The sequence below is a fragment of the Pelmatolapia mariae genome, linkage group LG5, assembly GCF_036321145.2.
Source record: "Pelmatolapia mariae isolate MD_Pm_ZW linkage group LG5, Pm_UMD_F_2, whole genome shotgun sequence".
In the NCBI taxonomy this organism is placed as follows: Eukaryota; Metazoa; Chordata; class Actinopteri; order Cichliformes; family Cichlidae; genus Pelmatolapia; species Pelmatolapia mariae.
This window is the reverse complement of record NC_086231.1, coordinates 24,354,130-24,372,204: the sequence shown is the minus strand read 5'-3', so window position 1 is coordinate 24,372,204 and position 18,075 is coordinate 24,354,130. Positions and strand designations below refer to the sequence as shown.

Here is an 18,075-nt window from a genome sequence, read left to right as displayed (position 1 = left end):
TACAGCCTAGCCATGTTTCCCCTAGAATGAAATCCTTCCCTTGGCTCTTGTCTGAAATGACAATTTAATAATATCTAACTGCAAATCCTCACCAGTACCTACAGTAAAATGAGAGGATAAGAGATCACGTTTTTACAGAAAAGAAAGACAATATAAGATAAGATAAGATAAGATAAGATAAGATAAGATAAGGTAACCTTTATTAGTCCCACACGTGGGAAATTTGTTTTGTCACAGCAGGAAGTGGACAGTGCAAAAGTTATGAAGGACAATTAGAATAAAATAAAATAAGAATAAATACAGTACACAACTGTACAGAATAGAATAAAAATAGAATACTATATACAGTAGAATAAAATAGAATAAAATATACAATAGGATAAAAATAGAATACAAATGCTATATACAACAGAGTGAAAAATACAACGGTGCCAGAAAGATTATTGCACATTTGTGTTATTGCACATTTGTGGATGTGTGTGTATGATCAGTTAAAGTCTTTGTTGTGGAGTCTGACAGCAGTGGGGAGGAAAGACCTGCGAAATCTCTCCGTCCCACACCGTGGGTGCCGCAGTCTCCCACTGAAGGAGCTGCTCAGTGCTGTCACAGTCTCATGCATGGGGTGGGAGATGTTGTCCAGCAGGGATGACAGCTTAGCCACCATTCTCCTGTCACTCACAACCTCCACTGGGTCCAGAGGGCATCCTAGAACAGAGCTGGCCCTTCGGATCAGCCTGTTCAGTCTCTTCCTGTCCCCAGCAGAGATGCTGCCACCCCAGCAGACCACACCATAAAAGATGGCTGAGGCCACCACAGAGTCATAGAAGGTCTTCAGGAGTGGGCCCTCCACTCCAAACGACCTGAGTCTCCGCAGCAGGTACAGCCTGCTCTGCCCTTTCCTGTAGAGGGCGTCTGAGTTATGAGTCCAGTCCAGTTTGCTGTTCAGATGAACACTAAGGTACCTGTAGCTGTCCACAGTCTCAATGTCCATACCTTGGATGTTCAGTGGTTGCAGTGGAGGATGTTTGTGCCTGCGGAAGTCTACCACCAGCTCCTTGGTTTTACTGGCATTGATCTGGAGGTAGTTCAGCTGGCACCAGTCCACAAAGTCCTGAGTCAGTCCTCTGTACTCCTTGTCGTCCCCATCAGTGATGAGGCCGACTATAGCAGAGTCATCAGAGAACTTCTGCAGGAAGCACTGGGTGGAGTTGTGGGAGAAGTCTGCAGTGTAGATGGTGAAGAGGAACGGAGCCAGAACCGTTCCCTGTGGGGCCCCCGTACTGCAGACGACCCTGTCCGACACACAGCCCTGAGTCCTCACATACTGTGGTCGGTCGGTGAGGTAGTCCAAAATCCAGGTAGTGAGGTGATGGTCCACTCCAGAGTTCTCCAGCTTGTCCTTCAGAACCGAGGGAAGAATAATGTTGAAGGCACTGGAGAAATCAAAGAACATGATTCTCACAGTGCTCCCAGCGGTCTCCAGGTGAGCGAGGGAGCGATGTAGGAGGTGAATGACGGCATCATCCGCTCCAATGCCAGGCTGGTAGGCAAACTGAAGTGGGTCCAGTGATGAGCTCACAAGGCGCCGAAGCTGAGCCAGGACCAGCCGCTCCAGGGTCTTCATCAGGTGGGATGTCAGAGCCACCGGCCTGTAGCTGTTGAGGTCCTTGGGGCGTGAAGTCTTTGGCACTGGTACAACACAGGAGGTTTTCCAGAGCTGTGGGACTCTTCCCAGCCTCAGGCTCAGGTTGAAGAGGTGCTCCATCACACCACACAGTTGGTCCGCGCAGGACCTGACGACCCTCGAGCTGATGCCATCTGGACCCGCTGCCTTCTTGCCATTAATCCTCCTCAGTTCCCTCCTAACCTGGGTGGTTGAGAGAGATAGTCTGGAGCCTTGTGTTGATTGTGTATTGGATGCTGTTGTTGGGGGTGGGGAGGAGTGAGCAGGGTGAATAGAGGAGGTGTGAAGTGTCTGTGGCCCAGAGGACAAACACGTGACTCTTGTTGCCTGGGTAGCTCAGATGGAAGAGCATCAGACTTTTAATCTGAGGGTCCAGGGTTCAAGTCCCTGTCCAGGTGTCTCCTTTAGATCCTTGCCCTTCCATGGCTTTACCTAACAAGCTCAGTTCTTCTTGATAGTTCTGTGACCTCATTGTCATCTGTAGCAAAGTCCATAGACTGCAGGCGGGATGACGATGTGGGATTTGTCGATCTCAGGGACAGAGGCCTCTTTCAGATAATCCCAGCGTACAAGCTCTGTAAAGAATCTTTCCCTGCCCCTCGGTCCAACTCACTGCCAGTTGGTTCTCAGCTCAGCTCCTTTGCGAAACCCGGTGTCCAAGACATGCCAGTCTCACCAATTACCAAATCCGCCTTGGGTTTCTCGACACGTTACACTTTCACTTTTTTTCTATCTTACTTTGGGTGGGACAACATTTAAGAGAGCAAAGTTCATCACAGTTCACTTTTTAATCCAAAGCTTAAAAGTTCACTTCACATTGATTCCACTGTCTCAGAAGGTCAGCTGTAGTGCAGTGTGGCCAGCTGTAGACCTGACTGGTCATTACAATGCAATTTTTGAGCACTTTCCGTTGCAAAACGTGCCGAAATAGCTCAGCTGGGAGAGCGTTAGACTGAAGATCTAAAGGACCCTAGTTCGATCCTGGGTTTCGGCAAAGCTATTTTGGTAACCATCTAGGGCTCGGTAGGTTTGTTGGTAGGACTTCATTATACGGCCTACAACTACGTGGATCATTCCCATCAAATGAGAAAACAAACACAGATGGTGCAGCTTGCAAACGTCCATCAAGTGGAGGTGGAATTTGAAGAAGGTCCTCCTCCAGAAGCTCCCATGCCTCACCCATTATACCATTGACTTACCTAGGGCTTGGTAGGTTGGCTGATCACGTGTCATAATACAGCTTAGCGATGTTTCCCCTAGAGTTAAATCTTTGCGTTGGCTCTTGTCTGAAATGATGATTCAACAGAATCACGGCAGATTCGAAAATGTTTGCATGCTTTTTAGCATAATCTTTATTCACTCACACTCGTTTGCTGTTCACAGTCACACGTCTGCAGCTTTCCAGCTCAGCCACACATATCACCAACAACAAGAGCAGACACAGACAATCACAGATCTCCTTGCTCAGCGTGTTTACGAGAAAGGTTTTTTCAGAGTGACACCTCACATGTCGGGCGCTGTGTGTTGTACTTAAGCGTCACATCGCAGATTTAACGGGAATCTCGGGTGTCTGCACCGTTCCTCTGGGATTCTGCCTGGGGATGATCGCTCCGTGTTGTTTTCGGAGTCCTTTTTGGAAACATTTATGGATGAACGAGAAGATTTCCCGAATGGGAAAATGTCGGATTTTGGTTCCTGGAGTCAGTTTAGAAAAAGCCCACCAAGGCTCACTGGCTGAACTCTGAGTCAGTGATGAGCACTTTCATTATTCCATTCACTTTTTGCAATACAGTATACCAACACCACTGGCATCAAAACAGCAACAGAGCATGATGCTACCACCACCATGTTTGACAAACATACCTCTTTTTGTCAGATAGTTTAATCTTTCTCTCATGTCACCATAAAACATTTTTTTCCAAATGATATTTGACTTGTCCATGTGGGCAACTACAAGTTTCAGACAAGGTTAAAGGTGTCAGTTTTGGTTAACATCCTCTCAGTTCATGGAGATGTAAAACTCACTTCACTGTGGACAGTAACGCTCGTGTTCGAGCAGTTTCCAATTCATCGCAGGGTTGAACCTTCATGATTCCTGGGTTCTTCAAAACATCCTAACCAATTTCCTTTCAACTGAGCGTGTGTCATGGCTCAGTGGCCCAGGAAGAGAGATGGACACAGGTGCAGAACTGAAGGGCAAGACAATCATGAGCACTATGAAGTCGCTGTGACTGTGGGGTGCGTGAACTGAGCCAGGGGAGACTATGGCTGACTATGGGCACTGGAATAAAAGGAGAATACAGTCAGAGTGGTTCAGAGGAAATTTGAATGAATTCCAAGAGTCAAAGTAAGACGCCTTACTTGCTTGCAGGTGGAGAAAGGCAGGAGGGGGCAGGGGCGAGTCTGAGATCTGGGTGAGCACGGAGCATGACGCTGGAACGCAGGGAGGCAGGCAGGTGAGAATGGCAATTAGACTGAGAGGTTTTACCAGCAGCTGGAGACCTGGATCCAGGTAAGCAAATATGGCAACGGGTGAAAAGTGAGCTCTGGGAACAGGCTATGAAACAGGTGAGGAAGGTAAGTATAGACACTACAGTTTAATCGAAAGAATGTGAGGCCACAGACTAACATTGGTTAGCAGATAATCTGGCGAGGACTAATTGAGTGTGTCAATCCTATATAGTGCTGGAGTAATTGCCCAAAGGTGGGCAGCCAGGGAGTAGCAACAAGTCTCTACCCAGAGGAGGAGAGCTGCTGCTGGAGAAAATACTGTGACTCACCCAGACCATGACAGTTTGGGTCATCTTCCAGACATCTTCCAGCCTGCATGCATACTTTTAACCATGTGTAGATTAGAGAAAAAACAAATCAAACATATGGACCCAGTTCTAGTTGTCTTAAAGTCAATAAAGATGTATTCTGTACAATCATTTCACCCTGGAGAAAGAACAGTTCAAAAAATCATTAGAAGCCCAAAATTACCAAGACACTTATTTATTAATTTCTGTGTGGATAACACCGTACCTACCAGGACTGTACGGTGTTTCTCCAACAACAAACCTTGGATTACCCCAGAAATTAAAGCCGTCCTCAAGCAGAAGAGGAGGGCCTTCAAATCCAAAGACAAAGAGGAGTTGAAAAGAGTGCAGAGAGAGCTGAGGGGACTGATAAGGAATGGGAAGGACAGCTACAGGCAGAAGATGGAGAACCAGCTTCAGCAAAATAACGTTGGTGAAGTCTGGAGAGGCCTCAGAACCACCTCAGGCCACAAACATCAGAACTCTCTGCCTGGGAGGGATGTGAGGTGGGCAAATGAACTGAATCATTTCTTCAACAGATTTGATTCAGCCATGAGGCAGTCTTCAACATCGGCTGCAGACTCACCCACCCCCACTGCTGCTGTTCCACCTCTGACACCTCAGACACTTCACACCTCCTCTATTCACCCTGCTCACTCCTCCCCACCCCCAACAACAGCATCCAATACACACTCAACACAAGGCTCCAGCCTGTCTCTCTCAACCACCCAGGTTAGGAGGGAACTGAGGAGGATTAAAGCCAAGAAGGTAGCGGGTCCAGATGGCATCAGGGTCGTCAGGTCCTGCGCGGACCAACTGTGTGGTGTGATGGAGCACCTCTTCAACCTGAGCCTGAGGCTGGGAAGAGTCCCACAGCTCTGGAAAACCTCCTGTGTTGTACCAGTGCCAAAGACTTCACGCCCCAAGGACCTCAACAGCTACAGGCCGGTGGCTCTGACATCCCACCTGATGAAGACCCTGGAGCGGCTGGTCCTGGCTCAGCTTCGGCGCCTTGTGAGCTCATCACTGGACCCACTTCAGTTTGCCTACCAGCCTGGCATTGGAGCGGATGATGCCGTCATTCACCTCCTACATCGTTCCCTCACTCACCTGGAGACCGCTGGAAGCACTGTGAGAATCATGTTCTTTGATTTCTCCAGTGCCTTCAACACTATTCTTCCCTCGGTTCTGAAGGACAAGCTGGAGAACTCTGGAGTGGACCATCACCTCACTACCTGGATTTTGGACTACCTCACCGACCGACCACAGTATGTGAGGACTCAGGGCTGTGTGTCGGACAGGGTCGTCTGCAGTACGGGGGTCCCACAGGGAACGGTTCTGGCTCCGTTCCTCTTCACCATCTACACTGCAGACTTCTCCCACAACTCCACCCAGTGCTTCCTGCAGAAGTTCTCTGATGACTCTGCTATAGTCGGCCTCATCACTGATGGGGACGACAAGGAGTACAGAGGACTGACTCAGGACTTTGTGGACTGGTGCCAGCTGAACTACCTCCAGATCAATGCCAGTAAAACCAAGGAGCTGGTGGTAGACTTCCGCAGGCACAAACATCCTCCACTGCAACCACTGAACATCCAAGGTATGGACATTGAGACTGTGGACAGCTACAGGTACCTTAGTGTTCATCTGAACAGCAAACTGGACTGGACTCATAACTCAGACGCCCTCTACAGGAAAGGGCAGAGCAGACTGTACCTGCTGCGGAGACTCAGGTCGTTTGGAGTGGAGGGCCCACTCCTGAAGACCTTCTATGACTCTGTGGTGGCCTCAGCCATCTTTTATGGTGTGGTCTGCTGGGGCGGCAGCATCTCTTCTGGGGACAGGAAGAGACTGAACAGGCTGATCCGCAGGGCCAGCTCTGTTCTAGGATGCCCTCTGGACCCAGTGGAGGTGGTGAGTGACAGGAGAATGGTTGTCATCCCTGTTGGACAACATCTCCCACCCCATGCATGAGACTGTGACAGCACTGAGCAGCTCCTTCAGTGGGAGACTGCGGCACCCACGGTGTGGGACGGAGAGATTTCGCAGGTCTTTCCTCCCCACTGCTTTCAGACTGCACAACAAAGACTCCAACTGATCAACACACACATCCACACATGTGCAATAACACTAATATGCAATAATCTTTTCTGGCACCGTTGTATTTTTACTGAGTTGTATATAGCACTTGTATTCTATTTTTATCTTATTGCATATTTTATTCTATTTTATTCTACTGTATATAGTATTTTATTTTATTCTATTCTGTACAGTTGTATACTGTATTTATTCTTATTTTATTTTATTCTAATTTTTGCTTCATAACTTTTGCACTGTCCACTTCCTGCTGTGACAAAACAAATTTCCCACGTGTGAGACTAATAAAGGTTATCTTATCTTATCTTATCTTATCTTATGCCCATGATGAGTGTATGTAAACTTCTGAACACAACTGTAATGGGATCATTTCTGTTGCTAAGTAAGTTACAGGCTATTGTTTCCTTCCTGTGGCCTTTGATTACCCCAAAACACATATCATTATGCGTTTTGATCACTTTGTAATGTAAATTTTTAATGCTGTTATCCTTCAAAAGTAAACTCAGTAAACTCTGTCATAAACTAAACTCGTGTAGGCCAATGTTGTGTTGTTGCAGAATTGTTTTTGCATTAGTTTTGTATGATATGAATCCATTAATAAAGCATTTTAGGGAATTAGCACCTGCTCTCTTAAACCACATAATACAACTCAGTGACTGACACAAAAACTCAGTTCATTCACTGTTGTCTTCAGACTGCATTCAGTTTTTACAGTTTAAGGAAGCACTTAAAGATTGATTTGTTCTAAATGTTTCATAAATCTACTATACTTGCATACACACACATATATACTCTCTTTAACAGTTTGAATGAATAAAGTTTCGCTAATCCTATTTTTTCAGTTGTTGGTGGTTAGTATTTGTTAATGACGTGTGGATAGGGATGAGTTTTTGTTCTCATAAGTCACATGCTGATCACGGGCTTGGGTGGTCGCCTGCTCCTTGCATGTCTACTGTAGCTTGCAAATAGAAATTAAATAAATAAAAGGTGAATAAGACTGATTTGAGGAGTTAACTCTTTAATGGTTATTGACGAAGGTGTGCGAAGTGTGCGTTGCTTTTCACATTTTGTGTTAATAATGGTAGGCATGTAGCAGCTATAAGCCACGATCTCTTTAACGTTGCCTTCACGTGCTCACCGAAAACTCATACTTTGACCAAATAAAGTAGTTACCAGATAGTATGATCCAATTTTGTAATTTATTTCTTTAAAATAATTTAGTACTGTAAAAGTTTATGTATTTACTGTAAGTTTGCAGTGAAAATTTTTTGATTTTTTTATTTAAATGCTAAATGTAGTCAACTAAAGGTTAGTCACCAGGCTAAATGGGTTATTATAATTTATTGTCACATATTATCGTATCGATATCGATTTGAAAAGAAATTTCTATGATTTCTGGTTTTATTAAAGTACGCATTTTCCTTGTGAAATTTAAATACGTGTGATAGTTCCTAATTCCGGCAACCTTGAAAGCGGCACAAAAACCGCTGGTACGGCTGGGACTGTTACGGCTTGACAGTGAGCTCCCAAGCAAGAATCAGCAGCGGTGTCGTTTGAGGAAATTTCGTTTTACAATGTAAGTCTATCCTATACCACAAACTTTTGTCAGTCAGATGTTGACGACCTCGCTTCCGTTTTTTTTTTGGTAATACTTCAAGACGCGGGCGCAAAAACAACGCCCAGAACTTTTGCTACTAGCCTGCAACAAGTGCTAGTGCTCGTCTTCGAGATGTGAGCTAGCTAAACTTAGCTTAGCCACAGCAGCAACGCTGCATTAAAGTTGTCTAACGTTGCTCACTCCTCATCATATCAACTTATCTTTGCTAGTTATGTAGGTAGTCAAGAAAGAGTGTACACAATCGGTTTGTATACAGGCCACAGCTGTTACTGTTACACGAATCTTACTGTTAGACAACGATATGTGCTAGCGTTTTAGTCCATGCTTAGAAACTACCGTTTCCTGTGTCGTTGGCCTATCTACAAACTACTGCTGTATACTTTTATTTAACAATCTTAAAATGTTTGTGTATGTCCCTTTGTGATTTCTAATTATTGTAGCTCTAATTTGGATATGACTAAAATAATATCAAGACACAAAGGCAACACAAAGTTGTAAACAGGAAATATATTTATGGCCGAAGTGTTTCTGTTTTTAATAGGTAGTAATCATGTTGATGACTGGGTAATTAAAATAAGTGTTAAACTATATCTAAGCTGAATACTTTCCACTCCAGTAATAACTTGCACCCCGTTGTCGGTAATCTAACGTTATTTCCATCCCATCAGCATCTACCGTTTTTTTTTGTTTTGTTTTTTTCTTTGTTGACACAGTTAGGGACTGTACTCTGTTATGTTTCTCGGTCAATATGTGTATTAGTAGGCGCTTTGAAGCTTAAGGGTAATGAAGAACAAGGTAAGAGACGTGTTTCGTGAGTGTTTACTTTCTGGGAAGGTATATTGCCTTAAAGCATCAAGAGAGGAAACTTTTATTTTCTTTTTAAACGAATTTATATATATATATATATACACACACACACACACATAAGGTACAAATGTGAGTCTCACTACATAAAAGTGGGCATGCGCTATATTATTGTATATTACTTCTCCTACTTGCTCTTTATACAGTGCACATAGAGGCACTGTACTCAGTGTTTTCGTAATGAATCACAGACAGATTTCCACAACTATTTTTGTCCATATTAAAAAATCCTTGACAGAGAATTTGCATGTCTTTCTGAAATTGAGTGATGATTTGATTAAACCATAAAAGTCTGTCTTTCATGATGTTATAGTCATTTCTGTTCATTTTTTTGTGTGTAGTCAAAATGTTTACAGTGCTCAGCTGTACATGATGGTAGTGGTTCAGTAGTATAGATACAACAGTGATGATAAAATAAACTTAGGTCCCGGAATGTATGGATAGTAGATTTACAATAGATTTGAAATAAAATAAATCTATTAATGCGCGAGGGTTAACAAGAATATTCAATTAACCACGATCACAGTTTCTGGACTCAGTCCTTTATTTGAAGTGGTTCAAATGTAACTGGAAAATTTACTCCAAAGTTGTTTTAAATTTTTCTCCATCACTTAATCAGCAGTTGGTAGTTGATTGCTTGCAACTGTAGCCTTTGCATTTGGAAACTGTGGCTGTGAATCCACAACATATGGTCAAATGGAAACTTAATTCAAATGAAGCAATAAAGCAAAAATAAAATTTATCTGCAATTTTTGTTCAGTGAGTTAAATTGAGGCTGAAAGGCGGGACTTAAATTGCATCTTGATTCCTTTCTTTTTATTTTAATGCAGTGGTGAGCCAGCTCTGCCTTGGTGCCTTTTGAGAACCGTTGCACATTACAACAGAACTGAGAACTTGTAGCTAGGGCTGCCACAAACGATTACTTTGATAGTCGACTAGTCACCGATTATTTTTGCGATTAGTCGACTAATGAGATCATGCATCCATTGGATGTAAAACGTACAGCTTATTGCACCAGCATGCATGTGCTCTTATATAACTATCATTAGCTTACAGCTTTAAGTGTTTAAGGTGCTAACTAAAAATAAAGACAAAATGATAGTTTATTAAATTTTAATGAAATTTGCAGATTGTTTCGGTGGAGTTTAATAAACTCAGCCGTCTGCTCCTTGCTATCTAAAATACCGAATTTCCTGGAGGAACCCACCCGAGGGATTAATAAAGTTTTATCTAATCTAATCTAATATAACAGGATACCGGAGTATATTCTTGAGCATCTCACACTTCTTCGTGGCCCACGAAGTATACACCCGACCCATCCTTCAAATCTGGGGAAATGAAGGCCGCGTTTGTCAGACGTATTTGTTGGAGTCTTCGAATTTGGACAGTCTTTGTCGTGTCGCTGTAACATAATCGGCCTACATATGCGGGCACAAGAGGATGCGGTTCCTGAATTTGGACACAGCTATGATACCGGACACTGCTTCTTCTTCTTCGAGGTTTAAAGGCAGCTGGCATCCTTGTGCATGCAGTGCTGCCATCTCCTGTTTCAGTCCATTATTACACTCTTAAATCCTACTACTTATTCCTGCGTCTTTTGGGATCTTACAAAGCTTCAAACGACGCGTCGACTATTAAATTAGTCGTCGCCGATTTTAGTAGTCGACGTAATCGTGGCAGCCCTACTTGTAGCCTCATTTATCTTAAATTGGTTTCATTGAAATGGAATGGAAAATCATAGTGGATGAAAGATCCTAGGCTGCATCTGGTTAATTTTTTTTAGGCACACCTTCAAAAGCCACTGTCATCACTTGTTCCCAATTTGGGACCAGCAAAGTGGTGACATGCGAGTGTCAGCTTTTTGGCCCTGGCACCTATATTTATTTCTGTGGTTGTAGATTAGGCACATGCACAGCATTAGTAGAAAAGAGGTGTGTGTAGACATGGTATCAGACCTACATAGCTCAACTAAAGAGTCTTCATGTGAACCCTGGCGTAAAAGAGAATCGGATATAGCAATGGCAAAGGTTGCTATCTTTGCACAAGTAATGCCTAAACACAAATGTGAAACTACATAAACCTACACATAGACACACCAATGCACATTGCTAAACTAATTAATTAATAAAAATCTATTATTGTTATTTACAGCTTTCCCCAAAAAGTCAAAGATAGAAACTCATAGAATTGAATACATAAAAATAATGAGTTTGATTAAAAGTATTGACCAAATTCTTTTTCTTTTCTTTTTTTTATAAACCTAACACATATTTAGTAATCCACTCTTTACCCACTTGCTCTTCACTAATACAAAGACCAAACAAAACAAAAGAGAAAAAGCGTTTACTGCATTTGTTTATTAAACCTACCTTCATTGTATCCTAGCTAGATGTCACTTTGTTTTTAACTGAGCCACACATTCCCCAAGGGATCCAGCATTTTTATTTTTTATTTTTTTTTCCAGTTGCATAAATTAGATGCGCTTTTTTTTTCTTCTTTTTTTTTTTTTTTTTAAATGGCGTCACAGCTCTTGCCATGACCCTCTTTGAGAAAAATGTGTTTTCATTTACAGGAAAGTGGGCTGTATGTAGATGGCAACCATCAATTTAAAATTATTATGAAACAGTCATATGCTCAATGGTACAAACACAATTGGCTCCGGTGAATATTACATGAATCTGAGGCAAATTTTATGTGATACTAGCAGCAGCTGCAGGAAATGTATATCTACAGTTTGTTTGTAATAGTTTGCTTGTTTGTTTTTTGTTTTAAAAAATATTTGTATCAAATTCATGCTATCAAAATTCAAAATATTTTATCTTTTTAAATATACGTGAATTAGACGTGGCTGTAAAGTTGTTATCTTGGGGGCATAGAGGAGAAGCATTTAATCCACCCATTTCACATAGACTTCCTTTTGGAATGACTTGCATCATTGATTGTTTTTTCCTCAGGAAACTGGGTACCTTTGGCTTCCAGACAGATGCTGTTTCTGTTGAGTTAACTGTGGTTTGTTCCTGTGTTTTGTTTTGGGGATTGTGTGGTGTTTTTTTGGGGTTTTTTTTTTTTTGGTTTTTGGTTTTTTTTTGTGTGTGTGGGTTATTGTTGTTTTTGTTTTTTTTAAATATAAACACATGTAGTTTGAGCAAGCTCTTGGCATCAACTATATTTTAGCAAACATAGGTGTGCCTGCTTATTAGGGCCAGACAGATGTAGGATATTTAAGACTGATATTGATATTTGTTGATTTAAATTAAAAAAAAACAAAAAAACCAACAAATATCAATACCAATGCGCCCTTGTGTTGACAAATCCTGTAACATTAACACTTATAACATATTTTAAGGGTGTTTCTCCCATCTGTTCTTTACTTATATTTTTAAAGACCGCTACAATACATTGGCAAATTAGTAATATCAGCCAGCAGACTGCTTATATCTGCCTAAACTGTTTTACATTGTAGTTTGGCCTGAGTCAGAATTTATGTCATTAATGGCCACACTTGACTTAGACTGAGTCATAATAATCTTTGTATAGCCCTGGTGTAAATAACAATCCAACTTTCAAGTTTCAGTGTTACGAGAAGCCATTGCAGAGCAATGCTCTTTCAGGTCAGGGGATGGCAGTAAATAACCACTGTTAAAAAGCTATTGGGACAATGAATGCATATCATATTTAGGAATCTAAATAAATAATTATTTAAATTAAAATAATGGGAACCAGAAGGAAACAACCTTTTGCTTTGTCTCCGGTTTATATTTTTGTTATTGTTTTTTAACAGTTTCTTCGAGTGTAAACAAAAAAAAAAAAAAAAAAAAAAAGAAGGGGGGGGGGGAAGATATGCATCAGATAATAATAAATGTGATGCTTGCTATTTAAGCAGGATTGTGTGGGACATAATCTTATTTGAATAACTTTTCATGCTATCTGATGTCAGCTTTTTAACTGTTAAGAATATACTTAAACCATTATTTTGGGCAAGCATTTACTTAAGCCACATCTCTGTCAAGTCTATTGTTGTATGAAAAATAATCTCCTGCCACTTATTGTCTATCCTCAGTTGATACAATGGAGCATGAGTTGAGAAACATCAGTGAGGTGTTTTTAATTAATTTTATATTTTTTTTGTGTGCGTGCATGGCTGGCTGTTGTGTACAATCAGAGACACTGAATTGTTCTGTTTTAGCTCACTATGAACTGTTACTCCTGTTGACCTTTAGCTATCCCACAGATTGGGTGCTATATCAAGCAATTTCCTCTGAGAGCCCAACTGTTTTTTTGGGGTTTTTTTCTTTCTTGTACCTAAAACAACTAAAACTGACTGGTTTCCTTTAAGGTTTTAGTTGGAGATTGTGTTGTTATGTAACAGACGTTTCTAAGACATTTCACAGGGGGCTAAGATTTACACTGTTTTTTTGTTTTTCTTTTTTTTTTTTTTTGTAAATTTCATCAGGTCAGCAGTTGGTCCAGAAGGTTCTGCCGCAGCAGCCGGCAATAAGCGCTTGCAGCAGACGCAGGCCCAGGTGGATGAGGTATGTGAAAACTGGCTTCTATTTAATTTCAGAATTTAATTCGAGGCCCACAGTTCTATTCTCTTATGGTTTATTGATAAGGATCCCCCAAATATGTTCAAATCTTAATTCATGAGTGCTTTAGTGTTACAAATGCGCCAGATCTTTTCCTCTTAAGAAATTTGAAACCACCTCTCCAAAGATGCCTGCCCTTAATGCTGCTTCATCTCCAATTTCAGGTTCATTTCTCAGTTATATGGTTATATGATGAAATGCTTATGTACCAGTCCAGCTGTAAACAAATAAAGGACAAGATACAAGTAGAGAAAGATTCAATCAACAAGTTGTATTTATTTATTTTTTAATAATGGCATAGTAGCACAGCCGTAATCCAGGAGTGAATAGTTAAATAATGAAAAGATAGTGGGTGGAGTCACAGTGTCAAATAATAAAAAATCTTTTCAAGCATTAAAAATCCTTAAATAACCTCATCTTGTCCAGTTTGCATCATTTCTCTCACCTAGCCCATGGCCTCGAACTCTACCCCTGTCTGTCTTCACTTGCTTTGTGTCACTCCCTCTTTTCCTTGATGTTGGTCTCACACAGAACCTTGCATAACTCTTGGCAGCAGTGTTACAATTCACCATAATGTGGAATAATTTGCTCTCTAATACTCCAAAAGACTGCCAAAGGACATTCAGTGAAAAGCAGTCCTCATCCAGTTTTGAGAAATAGCATTCAGAACCATGTCAGTGAGGCCACTAAGAAAATAGGCTGCCAAGTCTCACTCTTAATTCCCTTTACATCTTGCTCTCCCTCGCTCTCTCTCTCTCTCTCGGTTGTAGCCCCTCTCGGGATAAGCCACTCCTTCATAGATCTGTAACCTCAGCACGTCACACAAAGTGTCCAATTGGCTGCCAAACGTTTACATAATCACTGTCTCCATGGTTATGTAAGGCATGCACGGGCCTACACCCTCCCCTCCACCCTGCAGCTCTGTCTGAGAGGAGGGGCAGTAGTTGGGTTTGTGGATCAGTGGAACATACGGGTTACGTGTAATCTGTGTTTATGCACATGCATGTGTGTCTGACTATAAGTGGACTCAGTAAGCTAGAGTCTGTAGGAGTTATTTTACCCTGTTGATTTATTTATTTGGCATTTTTCTTCTTTCTCTTATGATTCTTTCCTATGCCCTCCAGAGAAAAACAAATTAGGGCAGATTTATTTACAGTGAGGGCTCAAGATTGCCTAACACCCATGTACATCAAGAAACAGATATTACAAAAAATGTATATTATGTTTATGTTTTGAGTAGGTGGTGGACATTATGCGTGTTAATGTGGACAAAGTGCTGGAACGTGATCAGAAGCTGTCTGAACTGGATGACCGAGCCGATGCACTCCAGGCTGGAGCCTCCCAGTTTGAGACCAGTGCAGCTAAGCTGAAAAGGAAGTACTGGTGGAAGAACTGCAAGGTGCTTAAACAAAGTTTGGTTCAAAAGTCACACACTTTCCACCACTTTAAATAACAATTACTCTAACTGATATGATGCACTCTATTTTTAAAGACTGAGGTTTACCAAATTAATTGTTTTTATTGAACTACACAACTTACAGTATATATTTGCATGACTTATGGTGAAGACTTCCTGTTTTTATTCAACAAAACGAGGAGGTATTACAGATATAGTTCTTGCGTAATAGCATAGAAATTTTCTTTAATTGTTTCAGATGTGGGCGATCCTGATAGCTGTCATTGTGATCATCATCGTCATCATTATTAGTGAGTATTAAGGATGTGCTCATCAACAGTGTTGTTACGGTTTGTGTTACTTCAAACATAAAACCAAGCATTAAGAACTCTCTACAGTGTTGTAGTTTCGCAAACTGTTAGGTGTACTGTTAAATTGGTGCTCTTTTAAGAGGTAAACACACATCAACTGTTCAAGATCATGTGATGTGTCATTTGATGGCTTATCTGTCAGTCTGATAGAAAAGAGTTTAAAAGTTTACGGACTTTGCCCCCAAACATTCAAAAAGCTTTATTTACTTAAAGTTTTACATCTACTATCCATACTATTCCCCCATCATTATTCATGCTAGTTCATGTTATGGGTGCAGTAAGCCAAGAAGAAGTACACCCAATTACATAATGCAGCCTCTGTCTTTTGCCTTTATGGAATTCCCCCACAGATCCTCATTCAAGGTTTCTTTAGTGTCATATCTCTCTTTTATAATGTGTCATATAAAACATTTGGTTTAAACAAACTTGTTAATTCATTCACAGTCTGGAATTACTCGTAAGTAAGCAACAGGAGGAGGAGGAGGAGGAGGGGTAGAAGACACGATAAAGAAGAGAAGTGGAGCCATGTGACTCGTGTCTCAGAGTAGCTCCACATTTTCCACCTCTACAGGGGTCTTCATTCTTTGTCCTGGATTGCCCTGTGTGTGCGTGTGTGATTGCTTATGTGCCTTAGTTACAGTTTTAACCTATAACATTACAAAATTCCAGACATTACTAGGATATACACATGCCAAAGAAAACCAAAACATATGTACAGAAATGTGTTTATAACTCGACTAAAGCCCAGTTATAAATATAAAGGGTCTAAATAGACTTTGGCAGAACACACACACACACACACACATACTCAAACCTTAAGACTAGAATTGAAGAACACTGTAAACTCTCCTCAACTTGTATTTTTATATTTTATTAACAGTTGTTTGATTGTGTGTGCCAGGCTAAGAGAAGTGCCTTTAAGGATTAGCTGTTCAGTGGTATAGTTTAGATTGTAACAGTAATCCTGCATATGGTGGAAGAGATGCCCCTTCCCAGATTTAAAATATTTCTGCTCTTGAGAGTGTAACACCAGTATTTTTTTTTTCCTCTCTCATGCTTTTTCTTATTTAATTGGTCAGCTTTGCAAATATTAGTTGACCAGTGAAATCTAATTACTCATTTTATTTCTGCACATGGTTAAGTGCTGATCAGGTCCAATGTTTAAGATGTTAATGTTAGATCTGAATGAAGAGGAAAGTCATTCTTACAACACAAAGCTTACTGGTAACTGGTAACGTACTGTTGAACCACCTCACTGTGTCCATTCCTGTTCATGTTATTTTCAGGCAGTAATTGGGATGCAGTAAAAGTATGCATGAGCTTGTGTTTAGATTAAGTGCTGGTCATGTTTACTATGAGTAGCATCCACATTGCCTGACAAATTTGCCATAAAATGTAAAAGGAAAAAAAAATTACACAGAAGTGCCATCATGAGGTATCAAGAGAGGAATTATCTCAATTAGTTGCTCTTAAGTGTGGCAGAAAAATGACCTTTATGTAATATTAATGATCAACAATTAAGAGGAAAGAAAATCTGCAGTTTAGCTTTAGACTTTAATAGGTGTCTCCAATGGAGAACAGCCAAAAATGCAGCCATACCTTCTGAACACATGTACCAGCCAGCCAGAGAACGAGTAGTGCCTTGTGAGCTCCCTGTCCAGCAGATACTGTGCAGCTAGCCTGTGCGATCAGTTGAATTTAACCTTTAATAAAGACCTTGTTTCTTCACACTGGCGTTGATCCATTCTTGTTGATGCACAATGCTTCTAACACAAAACAATTAAAAATTCTAACATGCTATATTTCTCATACAGTTATTTGCATTCTGTTAAATGTAGAGTTGATCATAGTTAGGCTATAGTACGTTTTTTGTGATGTTCAGGTCAGTACTGCTGAGCATCATGGGTGATTGAGAGTGGAAATATTTTGTTGGTCCATGGCATTGTGATACATATGACACTAACACTGGATTTGGGATTGCTTTGTATATTATTTTCACTCTGTTTGGTATTTAAAGCTCCTGTTTTAGGTTACAGTTTCAGGATTTTTTTTTCTTGACTTCTAGCAATCATTAGCTTTTTTTCCCCTCATACTTCTTGCGTGTTTCTGATAGAGAAATGAACACTAACACAAATATGTACTCACCCCCACCCCTTTTTTTGTTAAGCATGTAGATTTAATCAGACTGTAGCCACAACTAAAATTTGTAGGCATGGAAATGCTTTTATGGGCCAGCTTTTTATTAACCATACATGGAATTGTCAACCTCATCCTTCTTTTTTTTTTCTTTTTCTTTTTTGTCCACGGAATTTAAGATCTTATAACTTCCAAGCCTTGCTTCACTTTTGGGAATGTACGTGGAAATATGTGCAATTCTGCTCTGTGGGCCCTAAATTTATTTTTGCTTGAATAAAACTGATGTTAAATCAAAGTGTCCTCTGAGTTTTCTCATCTGTGACGTAACAAATGCCAGCTATTGCTTTTTCCAAAAGGAGCCATGATGGCAAAATCATTTTTATTGGAGTCATTTAAAGATAAATTCCTTCAGTGTGACACAGCTTTTACCCCAGTACTGTTGAGTTCTTTTTTTGTTTTCCCCCATGTTTCCTTCCTCTTTTTTTCCATCTCAGTTCCACTCACTTGTAGGTCTTTATGATAACC

The 18,075-nt window shown here is 40.9% G+C and overlaps 1 protein-coding gene and 2 non-coding genes across 3 annotated transcripts; all 3 read left to right on the top strand.

Moving 5' to 3' along the window:
* The first annotated feature begins 2,009 nt into the window (after window positions 1-2,009).
* On the top strand, window positions 2,010-2,082 carry trnak-uuu (transfer RNA lysine (anticodon UUU)). Its single transcript has one exon. It is a non-coding gene; the product is annotated as a tRNA-Lys (tRNA).
* A 523-nt stretch (window positions 2,083-2,605) lies between these two features.
* Window positions 2,606-2,678, top strand: trnaf-gaa (transfer RNA phenylalanine (anticodon GAA)). Its single transcript has one exon. It is a non-coding gene; the product is annotated as a tRNA-Phe (tRNA).
* A 5,385-nt stretch (window positions 2,679-8,063) lies between these two features.
* On the top strand, window positions 8,064-17,142 carry vamp3 (vesicle-associated membrane protein 3 (cellubrevin)). Its single transcript, XM_063474390.1, has 5 exons — window positions 8,064-8,155; window positions 13,515-13,593; window positions 14,888-15,046; window positions 15,303-15,354; window positions 15,859-17,142. Coding segments are annotated over exons 1-5 (309 nt in total). The 5' UTR covers window positions 8,064-8,153; the 3' UTR covers window positions 15,876-17,142.
* Window positions 17,143-18,075: the final 933 nt, after the last annotated feature.

Excerpts from the sequence above, each read along its gene's own strand:
- vamp3 (XM_063474390.1), top strand. Across the intron at positions 13,594-14,887 it reads CGCAGGCCCAGGTGGATGAG|GTGGTGGACATTATGCGTGT; the intron begins GTATGTGAAAAC and ends TGTTTTGAGTAG. Across the intron at positions 15,047-15,302 it reads ACTGGTGGAAGAACTGCAAG|ATGTGGGCGATCCTGATAGC; the intron begins GTGCTTAAACAA and ends TAATTGTTTCAG.